The 26,803-nt window shown below is 39.5% G+C and overlaps 1 protein-coding gene across 1 annotated transcript in view; it reads left to right on the top strand.

The window, feature by feature from the left end:
- The window catches only part of LOC150090448 (putative sodium-coupled neutral amino acid transporter 11), a 191,664-nt gene that overhangs the window by 32,546 nt on the left and 132,315 nt on the right, over positions 1-26,803 (top strand). Inside the window, exons 3-4 of the mRNA XM_090369136.1 lie at positions 24,512-24,602; positions 24,875-25,008. Coding sequence (XP_090225262.1) covers positions 24,512-24,602; positions 24,875-25,008 — 225 coding nt within the window. The remainder of the gene's footprint in view (positions 1-24,511; positions 24,603-24,874; positions 25,009-26,803) is intronic.

Below are 26,803 nucleotides of genomic sequence, written 5' to 3'. Positions count from 1 at the left end.
GAGGTTGACAGCCTAAATAAGTTTAAGGCTCAGCTGGACAGGTATTTTGAACGAACAGAGGGGTGAAGTGGAAGTGGGGTTTTTTTTTTTTTTTTTGTTTTTTTTTTTTTTTGGCTGATGCTGCATAAGCTTGCTTTCTTGCATCAAATGCCTCTACTAATGCTAATGCTAAATGCTATCAGATCACCTCGCTGGTGCCTAGTCTCCAGACACTGTAATTTGCAAAACTTAAGCCTTTCTTCGTAAGAGCACCCCTTTGTTCCATTCACTAATCTTGTTGCCCTTCTCTGTACTCGTTCCAGCAGCTCTACATCCTTCTTGAAATGAGGCCTCCAGACCTGTATACAGTACTCTAGGTGTGGCCTGACCATCGCCTTATACAATGGAATAATCACCTCCTTATCCCTGCTGGAAAAATTCCTGTATATCATTGACAATACTCCATGAGCTACTCTTGCAGCCCTTCTGCACTGCTCAGAGAACTTCATATCTGCCTGCACAACCACCCCCAAGTCCCTTTCATTCTCTACCACTGTCAGTGTAGTACCACAGAGTTGATATATTGCTCTGGAGTTGCTGTTTCCCATGTGTAGTACTTTACATTTATCAATGTTAAACTTCATTTGCCACCTCTCAGCCCATCTGCTCAACCTTTCCAGATCCTGTTGCAGCAGCATAGTGTCAGTAGTGTCCTTGACAACCCTGCCAACCTTTGTATCGTCTGCAAACTTGGACATTAAGCCCGATATACCATCATCAATATCATTTATAAATACAGAAAACAATAATGGACCCAACACTGAGCCCTGAGGGACTCCACTAATAACATCAGTCCACGATGAGCAGTGTCCATTGATTACCACTCTCTGTCTTCTCCCCCTCAACCACCCCTTTATCCATAGCAGCAATTTGCCTCCAATGTCACACTGCTCCAATTTGTGTAGCAGTCTTCCATGTGCAACAGTATCAAAAGCCTTTCTAAGATCCAAGTATATAATATCAAAGTTATTCCCTGCATCCAGTTCTTTTGTGACTGCATCATAGTATCCAATCAAGTTGGTCAGGCAAGACTTCCCCTTAACAAAACCATGCTGTGTCTGAGCTATAACTGAAGTCTTGTCTAAATGATCCTGCAGTGCTTCTTTAACCAGTGCCTCCATTAATTTTCCTGGAACAGAAGTTAAGCTCACAGGTCTATAATTACTTGTGTCAGCCTTTGATCCTCCTTTGTGAATTGGGGTCACATTTGCACATTTCCAGTCTATGGGTACCTCCCCTGAGTCCAAGGAAGCTCTCATAATTATGGCTAAGGGTTTGCTTACTTCCTTTGCTGCCTCCTTTAATATAACTGGATAGATCCCATCCACCCCGGGTGCCTTTCTTGTGTTTATCTTCAACAGTTTCTCCTCCACTTTACTCCCAGTTATTTCAAGATCCTGTAGCTTACTGCTAGAGTTGAATACACCTCTGGCATTCCCCTCGCTGAATAACTCCTCATGTGTGAATGTCGATGCAAAATATTCATTTAGTTTGTTAGCTACCTGAGCAGGATCATCAACACTTGACCCATCAATATCAAGTGGACCAATCTGATTCACCCCCTTCCTTCTAGAGTTTACATAAGTAAAGAACTCTTTGCTGTTTTTCTTTGCATCCCTTGCCAAGGATTTCTCGTAATCTGCCTTCGCCTGCCTAACCTCCTTTGTAACTTGGTTGCATATCAACTTGTATCTATCATAGGCTTCTGTGTCATGTGTTAATTTGTATGTATCCCATGCATTTTTCTTCTCTGCCATATGCCTCATTAGTTCATCCGACATCCATTTTGGCCTAAACCTTGAACAATATTTCTTAGTTGGTATGTAAAGCCTAGTAGCTTCCAAGATAAGTTCTTTGAATGCTTCCCATTTTGAATTTGCTGTTGGTAACATCATCAGTTGGTCCCACTGTATAGAATTTAAATACTGTCTCAGTCCATCGTAGTCGCCTTTACGGAAGCAATAACCCTTCCCTTTACCCCTAATGGTAGTTACCTCTTTGAGTAAATCCCACTTCAGCACACTGTGATCACTGCCACCTAGTGGTTCATTTATCTGCAGATTCTTAATGCATGAAGAATCACTGCTGATAATCAAATCAAGAGTATTACTCCCTCTAGTTGCCTCCCGAACATGCTGATGTAGAAAACAATCATCCAATAAATCCACAAAAGTCCTGCTACTGTGTGAGTAACCAGCCCCCAAATTCCAGTCAATATCTGGGAAATTAAAATCTCCCATTATAAGACACTCTGATTTACTGGCCCACTCTATTTCCCTGTACAGTTCCTTATTATACTCATCAGAGTCATTAGGCCTATAGCACACTCCTACTCTCAATTTTGATCTCCCAATGTTTATGTCACACCAAACTGACTCCACACTGCACTGTCCAGCGATGTCGACTGGCTTCACTTCCTTGGTTTTTATGTGTTTCTTAACTAATAACATAACCCCTCCTCCCTTCCTATCCTGTCTATCCTTTCTGTAGACGTTGTACTCCCCAAATTGCAGTTCTGCATCCCTTATATCTGTGTGACACCACGTCTCTGATATCCCAACAATATCTGCCTTCGATGTTTTGAGCAATACCTCAAATTTATTTACTAAACTCCTAGCATTGGTGTACACGCAAGTATACCTGCACCTGTTTCTATTCTTAGCTACCCTAACACAACCCATGTGTTTACTTGTACCGCAATGGCTCCCAGCAGTCTCTGAAATACCATGCATCTTGTTTTTCAGGCTTCTGCTCATTCTAATAGAAGCAGTGCAAGAATCTCTTTCACCTCTGCCAGTGGCTACTGTCAATCTATTGGTCTTTGTCTCCCCCCAAGCTAGCAGTTTTCCGACCCACCTAACACTGCCTCGATAGCATCAGCAAATATTCTTGCACCCTTTCTATTTAAGTATATCCCATCCCTGTAGAAGCAATCTCTCCTGTTAACAAGTACAGTCCAGGCTGAAAAAAATTCTACCCCTTGAGCCTTGCACAATCTTTCCAGGGCCGAATTGATCGACAAGGCTCTCATCATATACTCCCTCCTATCGTGTCTGGGCAGAATTGAATATGACGTTTTAGACATAAAAACACAAAAAATACTTTTAAAACACAAAAAAAAAAATTTCTTACTGTGCTGCTTACAAGTTGCACTTATACAACTGCAAAATGCACTGCAGGGTGCCTGGGAGAGACTCAAGTGATAAGAATGGCCGAATAAGTGTGAACAAGGAATCAAAAGGTGAATAAATGTGATCTAGTACTAGGAATCAACAGACGAATAAAAGTGAACAGATCTAGTACTAGGAATCAAAAGGTGAATAAAGGTGAACAGATCTAGTGCTAGGAATTGAACGTGATGTCACATTGACCACCGAAAGTGGCTTGGATCGGTGTAGAGTAAATAAACGAATCGAATTTTTTATTTGAATCAATTTTTAGTATAAACTTTGATTTATTAATTTTGAGACTGTGATAGCACAAGGTATAATGTAAAACTTGAAAGCGTAATACGTATCATTGCATTTAGAAATTATTAATCAATCATTAATTATTAAGAATAATTAATAAAAATATTAGAAATTAATTAATAAAATTAACCAATCAATTAATTGGTTAATTTTATTAATTTTTATTGTTGATCAATTAAATTGTATTTAAATGGTAATCATGTTCCAGCCTAGGAGCATCAAATCAACAGTTACAAAGTAGTGGGAATGCTGTGGTTCAGGGGAGAACAATTCAACTACGAATCATAGCCTAACTAAATGTACAATTTGTGCAATGTTTGCCAATCGTTCTGGAAAAGAACATGATAGAGCCAAGAGGGATGTTTGGTGTAGACAGTGCGAAGAAATTAGGCACCAGCTCAGCATCCTAATGGGCATGTATGAGAGTTTGAAGAGTAGGATAGATGCCCTTGAAGGAATTAAAATGGGGGGGGGGATCAAGCTCTCAGCTGCCCAACTCAATGCCAGAGCCCACACTTGTGCATGAGGCAACATAGCAGTAATTTCCAAGGCAGACTGCGCTAGTCCCTAAGGAGGTGAGTGTAGTCGGTGACTATTGTCAGGAAAATGGGAAAATATGTTGTTCAAGAAAGATAGGTGAAATAGAACAAGGGTATGTCTGCCAGGGACACGAGTAGATGATGTTACAGAGCAGATATCTTTTAAAGACACAAAAAGTGATATTGTTGTAGACATTGGGAGTAATTATTTTAAGAGCAGGAGATCTGTGGACTTACTTAACAAGTACAGGGCAATGATGGGGTAAAGTCACGTTAGGATTGAATTTGAAAGTGTCTGCAATTCTGCCCAGACACAATAGGAGGGACTAAGTGTTGAGAGCCTTGTCAATCAATTCAGCCCTGCACAGAATGTGCAAGGCTCATGGTAAAATTTTTCTCAGCATGGTTTCTGCTTGTTAACAAGGGAGACTGTTTTTACAGGGATGGGATACACTTAAATAGAAGGGGAGCAAGAATATTTCCTGATGCTATCGAGAGTGATAGGTGGGCTGGAAAACAGATAGCTTGGGGGGGATACACAGACTAATAGAGCTGCAGGCAGAAGTGTAGGTGATTCTTGCATTGCTGCTTGCAGCAGCCTTGAAAGCAAGCTGTCCAGGATTTCACACCCTGCTGAGGGTCGTCATGGAACTAGTGAATACATGGGCTGTGTAAGGGTAACTAAGAGTACGAACGTGTGCATATACACTAATGCTAGGAGCATTGTAAATAAATTTGGTGTATTTGAAGTACTGATAAAGTCATCAAATGCTGATATTTTATGGATAAAGGAGACATGGTGTCACTCAGACATAACTGATGCCGAATTTGAATATGGAGAGTATAGTGTATTCAGGAAGGACAGGAGAGGTTGAGGGGTTATGCTCTTAGTTAAGAAGCATATTAAATCTATGGCAGTGCATGCAGTCGATATAGTGACCAGTGTAATGCTGAGTCATTTTGGTGATGATATAAGAACTGGAAAAAAAGGAAATTGAGAGTAGGCCTGTGTTATAAATCTAATGACTGTGATGAGTATACCATACAGAGAAATAGTGGACCAGTAAATCAGAATGTCTTATAATGGGGGATTTTAATTTTTGAGATGTTGACTGGAATTTGTGAATTGGTCACTCAAACACTAGCAAGATTTTGTAGATTTCTTGAATGACTGTTTTCTACACCAGCATGTTACAGAGGCAACAAGAGGAAGCAGTACCCTTGAGTTGGTTATCAGCAGCGATTCTATGTGCATTAAGCCTCTGCAGGTAAGAGATCCACTGGGTGGCAGAAATCACAGTGTAAAGTAAAGTGCAGCCATTATCAACCCACTGCAGGATGGAAGCCTCCTCAACAATTCATGTTGAGGGAAATGGACCATAATCTGCCACGCTGGTCCAGTGCGGGTTGGCAGATCGACCGTATTCAGCAGTCAGGGGCTTGAACCCCGGTCTACTCAAAGAGCGTGTGCTACTGCACTCCCGCTCCTGCCCACTCGGCTACGAATGCGAAATTTAATTAAAAATATAGTTACTGTCAAGGGTAAAGGGAAAGGCTTTTGCTTTCTTAAGGGTGACTAAAGAGTTTTTTGTTTCAGACATTTTTTAACGTCTATACAGTAAGACCAACTGATGATGTTAATAACAACAAATTCGTCTAAATGGGAAGCATTCAGGGATATATCAAAGATGCTATTAGGCTTTTCATACCAACCAAGAAATATTGTTCTAGGATTAGACTGAAATGGATGAACTATTGAGACCCATGATAGAGAAGAAAAGTGCAAGGGATGCATATAAATTATCAGGTGATACAGATACCTACAGTTGATATAATTAGTGTGTAATCAAGTCACAAAGGAGGTTAGGCAACTAAGGCAGATTATGCTCGTGAAGAATGCCAAGAAAAGCAATAAAGATTTCTATGCTAGTATTAACAGGAGGAGGTTGAATCACGTTTACACATGAGAAGTTCTTTACAGGAGGGGATGTCAGAAGTTTATCAAACCCCATTGGATAGCTAAATGACTTTGTGATAACTGAATGGAAAGTGGAGGAGATATTGTTGAAGCTGAACATAAAAGTGGAACCTTGGGTGGATGAAATCTATCCAGTCATATTAAGGGAGACAGAAAAGGAAATGACCAAACCCTTAGCCATAATTATGAGAGCATCCTTGAATTCAGGGGAGGTCCCAGTGGACTATAGATGTGCTATTGTATCCCCGCTTCTTAAAGGGGGATCAAAAGGCACCATGAGTAATTACAGAACTGTCAGTGGAACATCTGTTCCAGGGAAAATAATGGAGTCACTGGTTAAAGAAGTAATGCAGCACCATCTGAACAGGAAGGAATTATATTGCAGTTACAGCATGGATTTGTTATGAGGCGGTCTTGTCTAACCAGTATGATAGATTTCTATGATGCAGTGACCAAGGAACTGAATGCAAAAAATAATTTTGATATCACTAGGATTTCAGGAAGACTTTTGATACTGTTCATATAAAAGTCTGCTGTATAAACTGGAAGAATGTGGCATTAAGGGCATGTTTCCGCTATGGATAAAGGGATAGTTAAGTGGGAGACAGAAAGTGGTTATCTATGGGTAACTCTTCATGGGCTAATGTTATCAGTGGAGTTTTCCAGGTTTCAGTTCTGGGCCCTTGGTTGTTTTCAATAATTATTAATGATACTGATAAGTATATCAGGTTTAATGTGAAAGTTTACAGATGATACAAAGTTGGTAGGGTGGTTAACGACAGTAATGACGGTATGCTACTGCAACAAGATATAAAAAAAATTAGGTCAATGGGCTGAAAAATGGTATTTGAAATTTAACACTGACAAACACATAGTACTGCATATGAATTGCAGTAATCTCAGAGTAACTTTATCAACTGTATGAAACTACAATCAGGGTAGTAGAAAATGAAAAAGAACTGGAGGTAATTGTGTAGTCAGATATGAAATTCTGTAAGCTGTGCATACGTGCTACCAGAACAGCTTATTTGGTTTTGTCAATGATATACAGAAACTTTGCTTGCACGGATAAGGAGGTGATTATTCCTTTGTATAAGGCCATGGTTAGGCTGCACCTTAAGTATTACGTATATATAAGTTTGGAGGCCTCACTTTAGGAATGATGTAGATCTATTAGAATGGGTGCAGAGAAGGGCAACCAGATAGGTGAAGCAAACAAAAGGTTGCTCTTACCTAGAATGGCTTCAGTTCTGCAAATTGCAGCATCTGGAGACTAGTCATCTGCAGGGTGATCTGATTGAGGTGTTTAAGGCCTTGAATGAATTGAGTAAGCTTAATGTGTATGACATTCTTCTTCTTCCTAAGGCTACACACGAAGGGGTATAAATATATGTTGAGTAAGGATAGGTGTGCAATTGTTTGCCTTCAAGCAGTGAGTGGTTGATTGTTGGAATAAACCTCCATCTGTTGATGTTCAGTTTGAATAAATTCAAGGAAGAACTAGACAAATTCTTGGAGTGTAAGGATCGGTGAAGTGTTATGTGAGTGGTTGATTGTCGGAATAAACCTCCATCTGTTGATGTTCAGTTTGAATAAATTCAAGGAAGAACTAGACAAATTCTTGGAGGGTAAGGATCGGTGAAGTGTTTGTGTGTGCGTGTTTTTTTTTGCATTGTTTGCCACTACTATGACTACTAACACTATCTTGGGATGGTACAGGCCCTCCAATAGAACACAAGGAGATCAAGGCTTGCCCGACTGAGAAATATCATCAGAGACTGAGAAGCCTGCTAAAATCAAAGCTGAATGGTGGGAACATGATCACAACCATAAACATTTATTCAGTCCCAATACTAACGTACTCCTTCAGGATCACAGATTGGACCAACACCATGCTGGAGGAGATTATGAGATTGATTAGGATAATGATGACCAAGAGGAGGGTTGTCAGGTTTTCCTAAAAAAAAAAGGAAGATTTTTGTCGATAAAATTAGTTTTAAAAAATACAAGATAATGAAAATTCAAATTGTCTGATATTTTAATTGTACTTATTTTGACATTTTGCCCTTTTTAACAATTGTTTATTCTGTTTTACATACTGAAGGAATTCCTTACATGTAAAAGAGATTTTCATTGCAATCTGCAACTCTGCCTTGATCAATTCTCAGTGACTTCTGTTTTTGACATCTGTCCACTTCAATTTCATTAATGAAAACACCCTTTCTACTACAGCATTTGAGCCACTTAACAAATATCGTGCTATTATGCTGATATTATTATTATCATGAGCCCTATGGTGCAAGAAAGCCAGAGGCTTATGCTACACCAGCGAAAAAAAAAAAAAAAAGAATGATGATATCCAGCTCAGGACCCTGAGCTGGATATCATCATTCTTCTCTTTCTTGGTGATTCCCTTCTACTTCTCTCTCTCTCTCTCGGTAACTCAGAATTTTTTTTTTTTTTTTTCGCTGGTGTAGCATAAGCCACCACTTTGCTTATTGGAGGCTTGAAGTGGTGAAACCCATGTTTAGTCTCTAGAGCAAAGTTTCCGGCATCCCCCTCCCCCCATACTTCCCCTTCAACTCATGCACAGTACTAAGTACTATAGGTTTTGATACCTTTTGTGTTTGGGGTTTTCATATAAAAAAAAAAAAAAAAGCCGCTGGCTTTCTTCCACCATATGGCTAATAATAATATCAGTAGAATAGCAGAATATTTGTTAAGTATTCCTGCAAATATTCTTGCACCCTTTCTATTTAAGTGTATCCTATCCCTGTAGAAGCAGTCTCTCTTGTTAACAAGTACAGACCAGGCTGAAAAAAATTCTACCCCTTTATCCTTGCGCACTCTTATCAGGGCCAAATTGATCGATAAGGTTCTCGTACTATATTCCCTCCTATCGTGTCTGGGCAGAATTGCAGACACTTTCAAATTCAGTCCTAATTCGTGGCTTTTTTTTTTTCAACAGTGACCTGTACTTGTTAAGTAATTCCACTGGTCTCCTACTCTTAATATCATTAGTGCCAATGTGTACAACAATATCACCTTTTGTGCCTTTAAAAAATTGATGTCTGTTCTACAATGCCGTCAACCTTTGCCCCTGGCAGACACACCCTAGTCCTGTTCCACCTATCCTTTTTACATAGCTTGTTCCCTGTTTCACTGATAGAGTCACCAACAACTACTAGTTCTTGTGGGACCAGTGCATTCTGCCTTGGGGGTTGCCGCTGCGTTGCGTGATGATCAAGTGCAAGCTCTGGCGTTGATGTGGGCAGCTGAGAGCTTGATGGGCTCCTCAATTTAGAAAGAACTATTAAGAAGTAATAGTTCTTTTCAAAAAGAAAGAACTATTAAGAAGAAATAATGCGCACAAGTGTATTTATATTTAAAAATGCCAATAATAGTGCACAGTGTACATTAAATTTCTATAAAGTTCAATATTCCTTTCTATAACTTATTAACAACTTCACATTTCAACACATGATAAACTACATTGCATCTTTCTCCCACACGATGGACAATGAAAGTGAAAAAACAATATGTTCCACGACTTCTTCCTTCTTCCACCTTTCTCATGGTAGGCAACTGTTAAAAAAAACGTTGCCAACAGTTTTTGAATAGTTGCAGCGCCATCTGATGGTTATGTTAGAAATCAACTTTTAATTATATATACCAGGACGCTTAAAACATGATTTTCATCGTAAAAAGAAAAAAAAAGGGAAGAAACCTACTTACAGGCAAATTAAAAATGTAAACAGTAAAATCAAAAAAAAAAACCGTAAAGCTTACAGGAAAAACGTAGGACCTGGCAACCCTAACCAAGAAGCACTAATGTCACCCGAAATTGATCATCGAGAGACTGACCATAGTTCGTAAAGAAGGAGGGAGATGATTGACTACTTCAGTATCAATCTTGACTACTTCAATCACCTTCTTCAGTATTTTTTCCATGGATACATATGGAACAAATACTGAAGAAGGTGATTAAGAACCTGCAGGATTACTTCCAGAAAAACACCACCAATCTACCAAGCCATAAGAAAGATGGGCAAACAACACACAACACGGAACTTCAACAAGGGGCCATACTCACACAGACATAAGAAACTAAGACAGAAAGATGGGTGAAGAAAACACTTCATGGCTGACACTATAATGACCTCCATCAAGACTATATAGATAGGATGGTTAGTTTCCAGTGCTTGGCTCACGAACAGAAGGCTCTTCCCTGAGACTCAAGGGTTCATGCTAGCCATCCAAGACCAGTTAATCAACTGGTCCAGGAAATACATCACCACGGACTCTAGAGTAATAGATCCCATATATTGACAATGCCACTTGGTACAAGAAACAATCCAGCACATCACAGTGGGATAAAGGGTGATCACCCAGACAGAGTACACTCACAGACATGACCAAATGGCTAGAATAATACATCAGAGTCTAGCGCAAATATACCAGCTGATCAAAGAAAGTTTACATATTACAAATACAAGACTTGGGCCATGCTGGAGACCTCTACTCACAGACCATAGTGGGACTGTACCAGCATAACAGATGAGAAGATGTCATACAACAGACCAGACATAACCCTCATCAACAAGAAGGAAGTGGCTACCTACCTGATTGACATAGCAGTGTCCAACACCAGCAACCTCCAGAAAACATTCTAGGAAAAGATCAGGAAGTCAAAGATATGTGGCATATGGAACAAGTAATGACCATTCCAATCACCTTGTCAACCACAGCATGGTGCCAAAGAAGCTCCATAAAAACCTAGCAACACTAGGCCTCCTATAGAACACTTACATGGAACTCCAGAAAGCCACAATCCTGAACACTTGTTGGATAGTAAGAGAGTTCCTCAACCAACAGTAATAATAGTAATCAGGCACAACCAACCACCCCGTGTAATTGGTACCAGTACTTGTCATAAGACGGAAGAAATCCCATAAAAGGAGAAAAAGGGTTTTAATAATAATGTTATTGTTATTATATAAGAATTATAGTACAACAAATGACTAACCATAAACTCCATTTATTTAACAAATACCTCTTTAACTCTTATTAAATCATTGAGAAGTTCACTGAGGCTTTGCTTAAAAATAAAAGTTCTTTCCAAGTCACACTGTGAAGGATAGGCAGTAAAAATTAAAAAAAAAAAAAGTTAAGTTTATAAGGCAGCCTAAAGTTAAAAAAATTAATAAAAACAGAAATAACAAAGCTTTTTTTTTTTTTTTTAATTTATACACTGTCCAATAACTAATTATAAAATTATTTGCAGACAATGTCTGAATGTACTGTTGAAAACTGTCATCAAGGCCAGGGTGGGGTATTCACCCACAGCAGCTATATTAGCATTCAACACTACAGCAATTAGACAGTTAGTTGTATGTGTCAAATTAGCATTACCATTGGCAAATGATGCAAGAAAGCAATCTTATAGAGCATCAATCAAAAAAAAAGCAGTACACCTCCCATTTCACCTATTTATTCCCTCCAATAGTTTAATTGTGGGAAGTATAATTGTGGCCTTGTCAACCCCAGGGGTTCACATCTGGTGAGTATGGGTTTGGCACACCCAGGGTCCTGAGCTGGATATCATCATTCTTCTCTTTCTTGGTGATTCCCTTTTACTTTTCTCTTTCTCTCTCTTTCTCTTAGGGTAACTGGGGAAATTTTTTTTTTTTTTTTTTTGGCGGTGCAGCATAAGCCTCAGGCTTCCTTGCACCATATAGCTAATAATAATAATAATAATAATAATAATAATAAATGATCCTGCATTACTTCATTTACCAGTGAGTCCATTATTTTACCTGGAAGAGAAGTTAAACTAACAGGTCTATAATTACTTATCACATCTCCAGTCCATGGGGATCTCCCTTGAATCCAAGGATACTCTCCCTCTAGATCCCTTCCACCTGAGGTGCCTTTCTTATGTTTAACTTCAACAATTTCTCTTTCACCTCAGTTATTACAAAATCATCTAGCTTCCTGTGGGAGCTTAATAATCTTCTGGCATCCCCATCCCTAAAGAATTCTTCATGTGTGAATGTAGATGTAAAATACTCATTCAGTCTGCCGGCAATCTGAGAGGATCATCAACAGTTGAACCATCAATATCAAGTGGATCAATTTGATTCATTCAATTCCTTCTAGAGTTTACATAAGTAAACTCTATGAAGATATATAATGATGTTGCTGTTTTTCTTTGCATCCTTTGCCAAAGATTTCTCATAATCTACCTTTTCTTGTCTAGCCTCCTTTGTGACTTGATTACAGACTAGTGCATATCTACCATAGGCTTCTGTCTCCTCAAATAGGCCTCTGAGGTTGGGTATATTCATATTACGTTCTTAGCGTTTTTTCACCAACCTTTCATGGAGTAGAATAAAATGAAAATAAAATAAAACAAAATAAAACAAATCTTGATAACTATTTACAATAACCTGTATTTACAAAATTAATATATGTATTACAATATTAAAAGATTAAAACACAAGATTAAAATGCATTAAAATATACTAAGTTAAAAGCGATAAAATCCCGTAGCTTTCAAAGGCTTCAGCCTTCTTCTTCAGCAGTACTCTCTATTATTCAGTACACCTTTAAATATCAGCAGAGTAATGGTAGGCATCACATGTTTCCATTCTCACGTATTCCGCTCTCTTGCATTGTGGAACCGGAAGTGGCTCGAACGGAAGTCGTACGGAACCGCTCATCCTTTTTTAGGATAATAGTCTCTAAAAGGGGGTGAATCCGTACACCCCTATCCCTATTAATGTTGGTTGTAGAGCTGATCCGCAAACTCTCGAGCCACTTACGGTCCCAGAACCTATGCGCCCGATCGGTGATAGTGGCATCGTCTGGGGAGATCTGGTGCATTTTTAATGCATTTTAATCTTGTGTTTTAATCTTTTAATATTGTAATACGTATATTAATTTTGTAAATACAGGTTATTGTAAATAGTTATCAAGATTTGTTTTATTTTGTTTTATTTTATTTTCATTTTATTCTACTCCATGAAAGGTTGGTGAAAAAACGCTAAGAACGTAATATAGGCTTCTGTGTTGCCTGATAATTTATGTGCATCCCATGCATTTTTCTTCTCTGCCGCAAGTCACATTAGTTCATCTGACATCCATTTAATCCTATACCTTGAAGTGTATTTCTTGTTGGTATGAAAAGCCTAGTAGATTCTATGGCTAATTCCTGGAATGCTTTCCATTCAGAATTTACTGATGGTAACATCATCAGTTGGTCTCACTGTATGGAATTTAAAACTTGTCTGAAACAACCATAATCACCTTTATGAAAGCAAAAACCCTTGGTGATAGTTTTGTCACATAGTCTGTTACAGAACAGACTATTTGGGTCATCACCTTCTTGATGGTAAGCCCTGTTATGTCACTTAGGTGGCAACGAACGTGTAGAGTGGTTCTCTTCAAGATGCCTGGTCAGCGTAAATAGGAAAAGACCAAACCCTCCAGCATATGACAGCACGATGAAACAAATGGCCCTCAGTCCCCAGCGGCTTTCACTTCCCCTCTTATAGCAGCAAGAGGATCAGAGTGGAAGCACAGGGTGCTAAGAATCTGTGGGTATGAACAGGCTGCCGTGCATGGAAACTCAACTTGGCCTGTTACAACGTAAGATCGCTCAGCGGTATAGACAGGATATTAGAGCTAGAAAAGGAATTAGAAAATGTGAATTGATATATCATTGGTTTGGCTGAAACAAGAAGAAATGAATCACTTATAAGTTTATCAAGTGTAAATCTGCTGTACACCAATCGAAACAGTGAAAGAAGCGAAGGTGGAGTTGGCTTTCTGGTACATAAAGATTTAAAAATCAACATTTTAGAATTCAAAAGTACATCACCAAGGGTGTCAAGACTACTTTACACCCTTAACTCAGGATTTCTAAGAGGTACAAGCTAAAGGTTGTAATGATTTACGCACCAACATCAAGTCATGATGAAGAAGAGGTTGAAGAAATGTACACCGAAATTGAGATTCTTCTAGATGAGCAGAAAATTCACTACGCTATCATTATGTGGGACTTCAATGCTAAGGTTGGAAAGAGACAAAACAGTGCAGAAAGAGGAACTATAGGAAATTTTGGAATTGGTGAAAGACTTGTGGAATTTGCAGAATCTTGAGGAATGTCAGCAATGAACACATTTTTCAAGAAAAGGGTGAACAGAAAGTGGACATGGAAGAGTCAAAATGGATTAACAACTAATGAAATTGACTTCATCCTCACTATCAGAAGGCGCTTCCGTAGCCAGGTGGGCATGAGCAGCAGTGCGTAGCACACTCTTCTTGATTAGACTGGGGTTCGAGCCTGTGGCCCCCAAATACGGAGGGTGCGGAAAGGTCAGGGAATGACCACCATATAGCCCCGAAGGATTATGGCCTTAGTTGCTAATGCTCATAAAAAAAAATAATAACAATAATAACACTATCAGAAGATATATCATGAATGATGTTACTGTCCTGAACAAGGTAAACATAGGAAGTGATCACAGAATGTTAAGATGCACACTTGATATAGATGTAGGAAAGGAAAGGAAAAAACTGACTCGAGTAAATAATACACAGGTCTTTGAGATAACAGAAGAGGAGAAAAAGCAGTATGTACTGGAACTTAAGAACAAGTTTGAGCTTCTGCAGACTGTTCAAGACCAAGATATCGATGAGGAATAACTTTCTGAAAGTAATAAAGCCCAAAAAACCTATAGGTAAAAAAAAACTCCAAAGAAGAAAAAATTAGTCAAGAAACACTTGTCGTCATGAACCAAAGAAGACAAACGAACAGCAAGATAAACACTGACAAGAATAAAATTGAGTATACTGAGTTATGCAAAGCCATTAGAAAGTGACTCAGCGAGGACATAAGATTTAACATAAGAAAAGTAGAACAAGCATTATGGGAAAACAAAGGACTTAAATACAGAAAGACAAATGATACTGAAGAATAGAGATGGTGTACTTATAAATAGCACAGAAGGCATAATTCAAATAGCAGAAGACTACTATAGAGAATTATACAAGGAGCGAGGGAATGATGCCAGCAGTGGGGAAGTGGATTAGCATTAGCATTAGTAGAGGCATTTGATGCAAGAAAGCAAGCTTATGAAGCATCAGCCAAAAAAAAAAAAAAAAACCCACTTCCACTTCACCCCTCTGTTCGTTCCAAATACCTGTCCAGCTGAGCCTTAAACTTATTTAGGCTATCAACCTCCACCACAAGGGATGGAAGTCTGTTCCACCCACCAACCACCCGCTGGCTAAAGGCAAATTTCCTAACGTCTATCCTACATCTGTCTTTCCTCAATTTGAATTTATGCCCTCTCAGGTGATTTTTCTGAGCTAGAGGAAGAATCCCATCAGCATTGAGCATGCTTAAACCATTCAAGGCTTTATACACCTCTATCAGATCACCTCGCTGGTGCCTAGTCTCCAGACACTGTAATTTGCAAAACTTAAGCCTTTCTTCGTAAGAGCACCCCTTTGTTCCATTCACTAATCTTGTTGCCCTTCTCTGTACTCGTTCCAGCAGCTCTACATCCTTCTTGAAATGAGGCCTCCAGACCTGTATACAGTACTGCAGGTGTGGCCTGACCATTGCCTTATACAATGGAATAATCACCTCCTTATCCCTGCTGGAAAAATTCCTGTATATCATTGACAATACTCCATGAGCTACTCTTGCAGCCCGTCTGCACTGCTCAGAGAACTTCATATCTGCCTGCACAACCACCCCCAAGTCCCTTTCATTCTCTACCACTGTCAGTGTAGTACCACAGAGTTGATACGTTGCTCTGGGGTTGCTGTTTCCCATATGTAGTACTTTACATTTGTCGATGTTAAACTTCATTTGCCACCTCTCAGCCCATCTGCTCAACCTTTCCAGATCCTGTTGCAGCAGCATAGTGTCAGTAGTGTCCTTGACAACCCTGCCAACCTTCGTATCGTCTGCAAACTTGGACATTAAGCTTGATATGTCATCATCAATATCATTTATAAATGCAGAAAACAATAATGGACCCAACACCGAACCCTGAGGGACTCCATTAATAACATTATTCCATAATGAGCAGTGTCCATTGATTACCACTCTCTGCCTTCTCCCCCTCAACCACTCCTTTATCCATAGCAGCAATTTGCCTCCAATGTTACACTGCTCCAATTTGTGTAGCAGTCTTCCATGTGCAACAGTATCAAAAGCCTTTCTAAGATCTAAGTATATAATATCAAAGTTATTCCCTGCATCCAGTTCTTTTGTGACTGCATCATAATATCCAATCAAGTTGGTCAGGCAAGACTTCCCCTTAACAAAACCATGCTGTGTCTGAGCTATAACTGAAGTCTTGTCTAAATGATCCTGCAGTGCTTCTTTAACCAGTGCCTCCATTAATTTTCCTGGAACAGAAGTTAAGCTCACAGGTCTATAATTACTTGTGTCAGCCTTTGATCCTCCTTTGTGAATTGGGGTCACATTTGCACATCTCCAGTCTGTGGGTACCTCCCTTGAGTCGAAGGAAGCTCTCATAATTATGGCTAAGGGTTTGCTTACTTCCTTCGCTGCCTCCTTCAATATAACTGGATAGATCCCATCCACACCGGGTGCCTTTCTTGTGTTTATCTTCAACAATTTCTCCTCCACTTTACTCTCAGTTATTACAAGATTCTCTAGCTTACTGCTAGAGTTGAATACACCTCTGGCTTTCCCCTCGCTAAATAACTCCTCATGTGTGAATGTGGTTGCAAAATATTCATTTAGTTCATTAGTTACCTGAGCAGGATCATCAACAGTTGACCCATCGATATCAAGTGGACCAATCTGATTCATCCCCTTCCTTCTAGAGTTTACATAAGTAAAGAACTCTTTGCTGTTTTTCTTTGCATCCCTTGCCAAAGATTTCTCGTAATCTGCCTTCGCCTGCCTAACCTCCTTTGTAACTTGGTTACAGATCAACTTGTATCTATCATAGGCTTCTGTGTCATGTGTTAATTTGTAAGCATCCCATGCATTTTTCTTCTCTGCCATATGCCTCATTAGTTCATCTGACATCCATTTTGGCCTAAACCTTGAACAATATTTCTTAGTTGGTATGTAAAGCCTAGTAGCTTCCAAGATAATTTCTTTGAATGCTTCCCATTTTGAATTTGCTGTTGGTAACATCATCAGTTGGTCCCACTGTATAGAATTTAAATACTGTCTCAGTCCATCGTAGTCGCCTTTACGGAAGCAATAACCCTTCCCTTTACCCCTAATGGTAGTTACCTCTTTGAGTAAATCCCACTTCAGCACACTGTGATCACTGCCACCTAGTGGTTCATTTATCTGCAGATTCTTAATGCATGAAGAATCACTGCTGATAATCAAATCAAGAGTATTACTCCCTCTAGTTGCCTCCCGAACATGCTGATGTAGAAAACAATCATCCAATAAATCCACAAAAGCCCTGCTAGTGTGTGAGTAACCAGCCCCCAAATTCCAGTCAATATCTGGGAAATTAAAATCTCCCATTATAAGACTCTCTGATTTACTGGCCCACTCTATTTCCCTGTACAGTTCCTTATTATACTCATCAGAGTCATTAGGCCTATAGCACACTCCTACTCTCAATTTTGATCTCCCAATGCTTATGTCACACCAAACTGACTCAACACTGCACTGTCCGGCGATGTCGACTGGCTTCACTTCCTTGGTTTTTATGTGTTTCGTAACTAATAGCATAACCCCTCCCCCCCTTCCTATCCTGTCTATCCTTTCTGTAGACGTTGTACTCCCCAAATTGCAGTTCTGCATCCCTTATATCTGTGTGACACCACGTCTCTGATATCCCAACAATATCTGTCTTTGATGTTTTGAGCAATACCTCAAATTCATCAAATTTATTTACTATCGCGAATTAGTGACACATACAACATACCTGATATCTTTCCTGATGAGGTAGAACATTCAGTGAAGAAAATGAAGAATCAGAAAGTCCCAGGGGAAGGTCAGGTTACTGTACAGTTGTTAAAATTGGGAGGAAGAGACATGATCCAAAAACTGGCAGGACTTCACGAAATGCATTAAAAAAGGCGTCATGCCTAAGGAGTGGAAAAATGCACTCATAGTTTTGCTGCATAAGAAAGGAGATAAAAGATAAATCGGAAATTGAAAATTAGAGACCAACTAGCTTGTTATCCCACATCTACAAATTGTTCAAAAGGTCATTACTAACAGATTATAAAGAATACTTGATGAGAATCAACTGAAAGAGCAAGCTGGCTTTAGGACAGGATTCTCAACTATTGATCACCTTCACATATTATTATTATTAGCCATATAGTGCAAGGAAGCCTGAGGCTTTTGCTGCACCAGCCAAAAAAAATAATAATAATAATTATTATTCTGAGAGAGAGAGAGAGAGAGAGAGAGAGAGAGAGAGAGAGAGAGAGAGAGAGATCGCCAAGGAAGAGAAGAATGATGATATCCAGCTCAGGAACCCAGGTGTGCCAAGCCTATACTCACCTCACAGCTAATGGAGAAAGCAAATGAATATAAAACACCATTATTCCTGGCCTTTGTGGATTATGAAAAGTCATTTGACTCCATACAGCATAAGGCAATGTTTTAGGCACTGGAAAGATGAGGCATAGATATCCCATATATTATGATTTTGAAGAAAATATATGAGAATGCTACCTCCTTTATTAGACTAGGCAAAGACAGTAGCAAATTTTAAATTGAGAAAGGAGTTTGACAAGGAGGCACAGTACCTCCAAAGTTGTTTACTGCTGCTCTTGAGGAAGCATTCAGAAGATTAGACTGGTCGCAGAAAGGAGTCAGCGTGAATGGAGAGTACCTAAATCATTTACGATTTGTAGATGACATTGTGGTCATAAGCCACGATCCCAAAGAATTAAGAGAAAAATCTTAATCAGTTATGCAGAGTTAGTAAGGATTTTAGACTAAAGATGAATATGGCTAAAACAAAGTAATGATGAACAAGTATGTCACAGAAAGGGATATAATGATTGAAGGAGCAGTAATTTGAAAGGTGGGGTCATATACTTATCCGGGACAAGTCATTAGCTGTAATAATGATAAATGGCTGGAAGTCAAGAGAAGAATAAATTTTGTATTGATAGCATTCAGGAAATATAGTCACATACAGAGGAGCAATATCCCAATTTGTCTGAAATGTAAAATAATGAACCAATGTATACTTCCCACCATGACTTATGGAAGTGAAACTTGGGCCCTCTCCAAAAGAATGGAAGAGAAACTGAGAACTACACAGTGAAGAATGGAACAAATTATATTGGGAATCGGACTGATAGATAAGAAGAGAAACACATGGATTAGGCAGCAAACTCAAGTAAAGGACGTTCTTATCAAAACTAAAGAACTAAAATGGTCTTGGGCAGGACACATATCTCGAAAACATGATGATAGATGGACTAAGAAAATAACAGAATGGTAACCAAGAGGAGCTGGAAGAAAATCTGGAAGACAACGACAGAGATGGACAGGTGAAATTCATGAGTTAGTGGGTAATAAATGGGTTGCCATTGCACAAAACAGAAGGAACTGTAAAGTTGCTGGAGAGCCTTCATCATGAAGTGGATGAAAATGGCTGATGATGATGATGAACTTCGTCTGTAATAACTGACAGTAAAGTGGAGGAGAAATTGTTGAAGATAAACACAAGAAAGGCACCTGGGGTGGATGGGATCTATCCAGTTATATTAAAAGAGGCAGCAAAGGAAGTAAGCAAACCCTTAGCCATAATTATGAGAGCTTCATTGGATTCAGTTTAGGTACCCACAGACTGGAGATGTGCAAATGTGACCCCAATTCACAAAGGAGGATGAAAGGCTGACACAAGTAATTATAGACCTGTGAGTTTAACTTCTGTTCCAGGAAAATTAATGGAGGCACTGGTTAAAGAAGCACTGCAGGATCATCTAGATAAGACTTCAGTTATAGCTCGGACACAGCATGGTTTTGTTAAGGGGCAGTCTTGCCTGACCAATTTGATTGGATACTGTGATGCAGTCACAAAAGAACTGGATGCAGGGAATAACTTTGATATTATATACTTGGATCGTAGAAAGGCTTTTGATACTGTTGCACAGGGAAGACTGCTGCACAAATTGGAGCAGTGTGACATTTGAGACAAATTGCTGCTATGGATAAAGGGGTGGTTGAGCGGGAGAAGACAGAGAGTGGTAATCAATGGACACTGCTCATTATGGAATAATGTTATTAGTGGAGTCCCTCAGGGTTCGGTGTTGGGTCCATTATTGTTTTCTGCATTTATAAATGATATTGATGATGACATATCAAGCTTAATGTCGAAGTTTGCAGACGATACGAAGGTTGGCAGGGTTGTCAAGGACACTACTGACACTATGCTGATGCAACAGGATCTGGAAAGGTTGAGCAGATGGGCTGAGAGGTGGCAAATGAAGTTTAACATCGACAAATGTAAAGTACTACATATGGGAAACAGCAACCCAAGAGCAACGTATCAACTCTGTGGTACTACACTGACAGTGGTAGAGAATGAAAGGGACCTGGGGGTGGTTGTGCAGGCAGATATGAAGTTCTCTGAGCAGTGCAGATGGGCTGCAAGAGTAGCTCATGGTGTATTGTTAATGATATATAGGAATTTTTCTAGCAGGGATAAGGAGGTGATTATTCCCTTGTATAAGGCAATGGTCAGGCCACACCTAGAGTACTGTATACAGGTCTGGAGGCCTCATTTCAAGAAGGATGTAGAGCTGCTGGAATGAGTACAGAGAAGGGCAACAAGATTAGTGAATGGAACAAAGGGGTGCTCTTTCGAAGAAAGGCTTAAGTTTTGCAAATTAAAGTTTCTGGAGACTAGGCACCAGCGAGGTGATCTGATAGAGGTGTATAAAGCCTTGAATGGTTTGAGCATGCTCAATGCTGATGGGATTCGTCCTCTTGCTCAGAATAATCACCTGAGAGGGCAGAAATCGAAATTGAGGAAAGACAGATGTAGGATATATGTGTGGAAATTTGCCTTTAGCCAGCGGGTGACTGGTTGGTGGAACAGACTGCCATCCCTTGTCGTGGAAGTTGATAGCCTAAATAAGTTTAAGGCTCAGCTGGACAGGTATTTCGAACTAAGAGAGGGGTGAAGTGGAAGTGGTTTTTTTTTTTTATTATTATTTTGGCTGATGCTGCTTAAGCTTGCTTTCTTGCATCAAATGCCTCTACTAATGCTAATGCAAATGAACCACTTGGTGGCAGTGATCACAGTGTGCTGAAGTGGGAGTTACTCAAAGAGGTAACTACCATTAGGGGTAAAGGGAAGGGGTATTGCTTTCGTAAAGGCGACTACAATGGACTGAGACAGTATTTAAATTCTATACAGTGGGATCAACTGATGATATTGCCAACAGCAAATTCAAAATGGGAAGCATTCAAAGAACTTATCGTGGAAGCTACTAGGCTTTACATACCAACTAAGAAATATTGTTCAAGGTTTAGGCCTAAATGGTTGTCAGATGAACTAATGAGGCATATGGCAGAGAAGAAAAATGCATGGGATACATACAAATTAACACGTGACACGGACGCCTATGATAGATACAAGTTGATATGTAACCAAGTTACAAAGGAGGTTAGGCAGGCGAAGGCAGATTACGAGAGATCCTTGGCAAGGGATGCGAAGAAAAACAGCAAAGAGTTCTTTACTTATGTAAACTCTAGAAGGAAGGGGATGAATCAGATTGGTCCACTTGAGATCGATGGGTCAACTGTTGATGACCCTGCTCGGGTAGCTAACAAACTAAATGAATATTTTGCATCGACATTCACACATGAGGAGTTATTCAGCGAGGGGAATGCCAGAGGTGTATTCAATTCTAGCAGTAAGCTAGAGAATCTTGTAATAACTGAGAGCAAAGTGGAGGAGAAATTGTTGAAGATAAACACAAGAAAGGCACCTGGGGTGGATGGGATCTATCCAGTTATATTAAAGGAGGCAGCAAAGGAGGTAAGCAAACCCTTAGCCATAATTATGAGAGCTTCCTTGGGCTCAGGGGAGGTACCCATTGACTGGAGATGTGCAAATGTTACCCCAATTCACAAAGGGGGATCAAAGGCTGACACAAGTAATTATAGACCTGTGAGTTTAACTTCTGTTCCCGGAAAATTAATGGAGGCACTGGTGAAAGAAGCACTGCAGGATCATCTAGACAAGACTTCAGTTATAGCTAGGACACAGCATGGTTTTGTTAAGGGGAAGTCTTGCCTGACCAATTTGATTGGATACTATGATGCAGTCACAAAAGAACTGGATGCAGGGAATAACTTTGATATTATATACTTGGATCTTAGAAAGGCTTTTGATACTGTTGCACATGGAAGACTGCTGCACAAATTGGAGCAGTGTGGCATTGGAGGCAAGTTGCTGCTATGGATAAAGGGGTGGTTGAGGGGGAGAAGACAGAGAGTGGTAATCAATGGACACTGCTCATCGTGGACTAATGTTATTAGTGGAGTCCCTCAGGGTTCAGTATTGGGGCCTTTATTGTTTTCTGTATTTATAAATGATATTGATGATGGTATATCAGGCTTAATGTCCAAGTTTGCAGACGATACGAAGGTTGGCAGGGTTGTCAAGGACACTACTGACACTATGCTGCTGCAACAGGATTTGGAAAGGTTGAGCAGATGGGCTTCGAGGTGGCAAATGAAGTTTAACATTGACAAATGTAAAGTACTACATATGGGAAACAGCAACCCCAGAGCAGCGTATCAACTCTGTGGTACTACACTGACAGTGGTAGAGAATGAAAGGGACCTGGGGGTGGTGGTGCAGGCAGATATGAAGTTCTCTGAGCAGTGCAGACGAGCTGCAAGTGTAGCTCATGGCGTATTGTCAATGATATATAGGAATTTTTCTAGCAGGGATAAGGAGGTGATTATTCCCTTGTATAAGGCAATGGTCAGGCCACACCTAGAGTACTGTATACAGGCCTGGAGGCCTCATTTCAGGAAGGATGTAGAGCTGCTGGAACGAGTACAGAGAAGGGCAACTAGATTGGTGAATGGGACAAAGGGGTTCTCTTACGAAGAAAGGCTTAAGTTTTGCAAATTACAGTGTCTGGAAACTAGGCACCAGCGGGGTGATCTGATAGAGGTGTACAAAGCCTTGAATGGTTTGAGCATGCTCAATGCTGATGGGATTCTTCCTCTAGCTCAGAAAAATCACCTGAGAGGGCATAAATTCAAATTGAGGAAAGACAGATGTAGGATAGATGTGCGGAAATTTGCCTTTAGCCAGCGGGTGGTTGGTGGGTGGAACAGACTTCCATCCCTTGTCGTGGAAGTTGATAGCCTAAATAAGTTTAAGGCTCAGCTGGACAGGTATTTCGAACGAACAGAGGGGTGAAGTGGAAGTGGTTATTTTTATTTATTTATGTTACTTTTTTTTTTTTTTTTTTTTTTTGGCTGATGCTGCATAAGCTTGCTTTCTTGCATCAAATGCCTCTACTAATGCTAATGCTAATGCTAATTGTTTTTCTTCATCTTTAGCCCATTAGCATTAATATTAGCAGAGGCATACGATGCAAGAAAGCATGCTTATGCAGCATCAGCTAAAAAAAAACCCTCCCATTTCAATCCTCCATTTGTTCCAAATACCTGTCCAGCTCAGCCTTAAATTTATTTAGGCTATCAATTTCCACAACAAAAGATGTAAGTCTGTTCCACCAATCAACCACCCGCTGGCTAAAGGCAAATTTCCACACATCTACTATTCTACAACTGTCTTTCTTCAGTTTGAATCTGTGCCCCCCTCAGGTTCTTAATCTGAGCAAGAGGAAGAATCCCATCAGCATTCAGCCTGCTCAACCCATTCAAGGCCTTATACATCTCTATCAGATCACCTCGCAGATGCCTACCCTCCAGTTTCTGCAATTTGCAGAATTTAAGCCTTTCTTGGTAAGAGTTCCCCTCAACAATCTTGTTGCCCTTCTTTGTACTCGTTCTAGCAACACTACATCCTTCCTAAAATGAGGCCTCCAGACCTGTACACAGTACTCTAGGTATGGCCTAACCATTGCCTTTTACAACGGGGTAATCATCTCCTTGTCCCTGCTACAAAATTCCTATATATCATTGACAAGACTCCGTGACCTGCCCTGGCTACCTGTCTGCACTACTCAGCAAACTTCCTATTTGACTGGCCAATTAATCCCAGGTCTATCTCATCAGACACCCATGGACCTTGACAAAAAATGGTGGCCACCATTTTGTGTGAAGGACATTACACAAAATTTAAATAAAATTTTGCTTCTTTCTCACTAGAAAAAATAGCCATTTTTTCTTAATGAAAAGTGTCATTAATAAAAACAATCTTATAATGGTAATATGAAGTATTGTTTTCATTAATACTGTTGTAGGTAAAATAAACTGATTTGATAATGATTATTTTTGTTAGGATGAACCCTCTGCAAACAAAGAAGAAACGAGTGGTTTATATCAGACTGGTTTTAACTACATAAATAGTATCATTGGTTCTGGAATTGTAGGTTTGTACCTTTTAATTCTCCACATAAAAGTAAAATATTATTTGATTATTTCTTTCAGACACATAAAATGTACACTTAATAATTAATCATTAAGTAATTATCTTTGCAGTATGTTAGTGTGAAGTAATTTAATAAGTGTTCCCTTTTTTATACTGACAAAATAAAAAAAAAATACTGAATTAAAGAGATATTACAAAGTATTATTTCCACTGATGAAGGAAAGCATGTTAAAAAAAAAAAAAAAAAAACCATAATGCCTATTTCTTCCATAGGTATTCCTTATGCCCTGCAGCAAGCAGGATTTGGTCTTGGAATTATTCTACTCTTTGTAATTGCTTTTGCAACAGACTATTCATTATGCATTTTAGTTAAAGGTGGCAACATTGTTGGAGTTACAACTTATCAGGTATTATGTCTATATTTTACAGTTTCTCTTAATTATCAAATTAAAGTATTTACATTTAAGTTGGATTTAGTAAGGAGAACTAATTAGTATAGATTGTCAGCAAACAGTGACAGAAACTTGATTTCATATTACAAATGATTTCTGTAATTACAGAAAACATCTGTAATATGAAACCAAGTTTTTATCAGTAAAATATAATTAAAATATTAAAACCACTTAGACTGACATATTGCTTTTATTATTATTATTTTATTTTATTTTATTTATTTTTTATGATAATAAAAATAAACCTGCTTAGACTGACATATTTCTTCATTAATATACCAGGTATGTGAAGTGGAGGGTTCCATTGCATGGAAAGTTAATATTAGAACTGGCAAATGATGCAAGTTTATACAGCATCAGCCAAAAAAAAATTCCCGCAACTGTCCATCCTCTCTAAATTGTCTAATTATTTCTTAAATTTATTAAAATTACCCACTTCCACAACACCAGGCTGAAGTTTGTTCCAACAATCAGCTACTGTCTGGCTGAAAGCAAATTTCTGCATATCTATTCTGCAACCATTCTTTCTTGGTTTAAATTTATATCCCCTTATATATGTGGTCTGAGCAAGAGGAAGGATGCCATCACCACTTGCTACCTGGGAGTCTAAAACAGTGATGGAACTGATATTCGGGTGACACTCAAGTCAAGTGGACCTGATTTCGGCAAAGTCCGGATGGTCTGTGACAGCCAAATCCTCTGCTTGCACCTTCACGATGGTGGAACTGTTAGTAATCCTGGGTATAACCTTCATGTACAAGTACACGGTAGGTGACCACCCAGGTGTGAACCAATGTAAGAGGGGTCGAGGTGTGGCGCCCACACCACATGGAGGAATGCTGCCCCTCTATGTTACCAGGCAGTACTAAGTGGTAAATGACTCTCATCAATCGGTGCAATACCACCACTTTGCTTATTGGAGGCTTGAAGTGGTGGAACCCATGTTTAGTCTCTACAGCTAACTTCCGGTCAACCCTTCCCATCTCTTCCATCATGCAATATGATTGATGACTTTTGAGGGTATGATGAACATCGTGGTGAGATGCAATATTCCTTACATTTCGAGGGTGCAGCTCTAAAACGGCGTTCGCAGGCCGGCTGCTAGTCAGTACACCGGACCGAACCTATTAGTAACCCTCTAGGAGGCTTCCGGATCAGCTAGTGTATAATCTTGCTACCTCTACTCTGCCAGATAGTGACTGGAGGGAGTCTGAGTAGTGTGTATGTGGGGAGCATTGTCAAGGCCATGTTATATCAAGGATCTGGGTATATTCTTACCATGTGTACGCCATATCCAAAAATTTCATTACTTCATGCAGCATGTCCCACCCACTTTTTCTTACTATCGAATACACCATGAATTGTCAAACTAATAGAGTAAGCTTATCTGCGAAAAGATCTAAACCTCCCAAGCACTTCCTAATTCATTTCAGAAATATACGTGGTCTCAATTCTAATCCCAACGATGTCCATTTCCATTTGCAGTCTGCCAAACCCCATGTACTTTTTCTGATAGAATCTCAGTTATCGGTTGATTCAACTACTGCTCATCTCAGATGCCCAAATTATTTGCTGTATGATTCCTTTTGCCACAAAGGCCGCCCGGGCTAGCCAGGTAGGTAAAGTGCATGCCTGGCAACCCAAAGGTGTAAAGTGTGTTATTGTCATACGTCACCAGGGCTTTCACCCATCTCCACGTTGCTTTCATTGTCGGTGAATCAGTTCGCTGGGAAATGCCAGAGATTTAAAA

The sequence above is a fragment of the Mastigoproctus giganteus genome, chromosome 2, assembly GCF_048544385.1.
Source record: "Mastigoproctus giganteus isolate SK-2022 chromosome 2, ASM4854438v1, whole genome shotgun sequence".
In the NCBI taxonomy this organism is placed as follows: domain Eukaryota; kingdom Metazoa; phylum Arthropoda; class Arachnida; order Uropygi; family Thelyphonidae; genus Mastigoproctus; species Mastigoproctus giganteus.
Note: the sequence above shows the minus strand (reverse complement) of the source record. Positions and strands in the feature narration are given on the sequence as shown.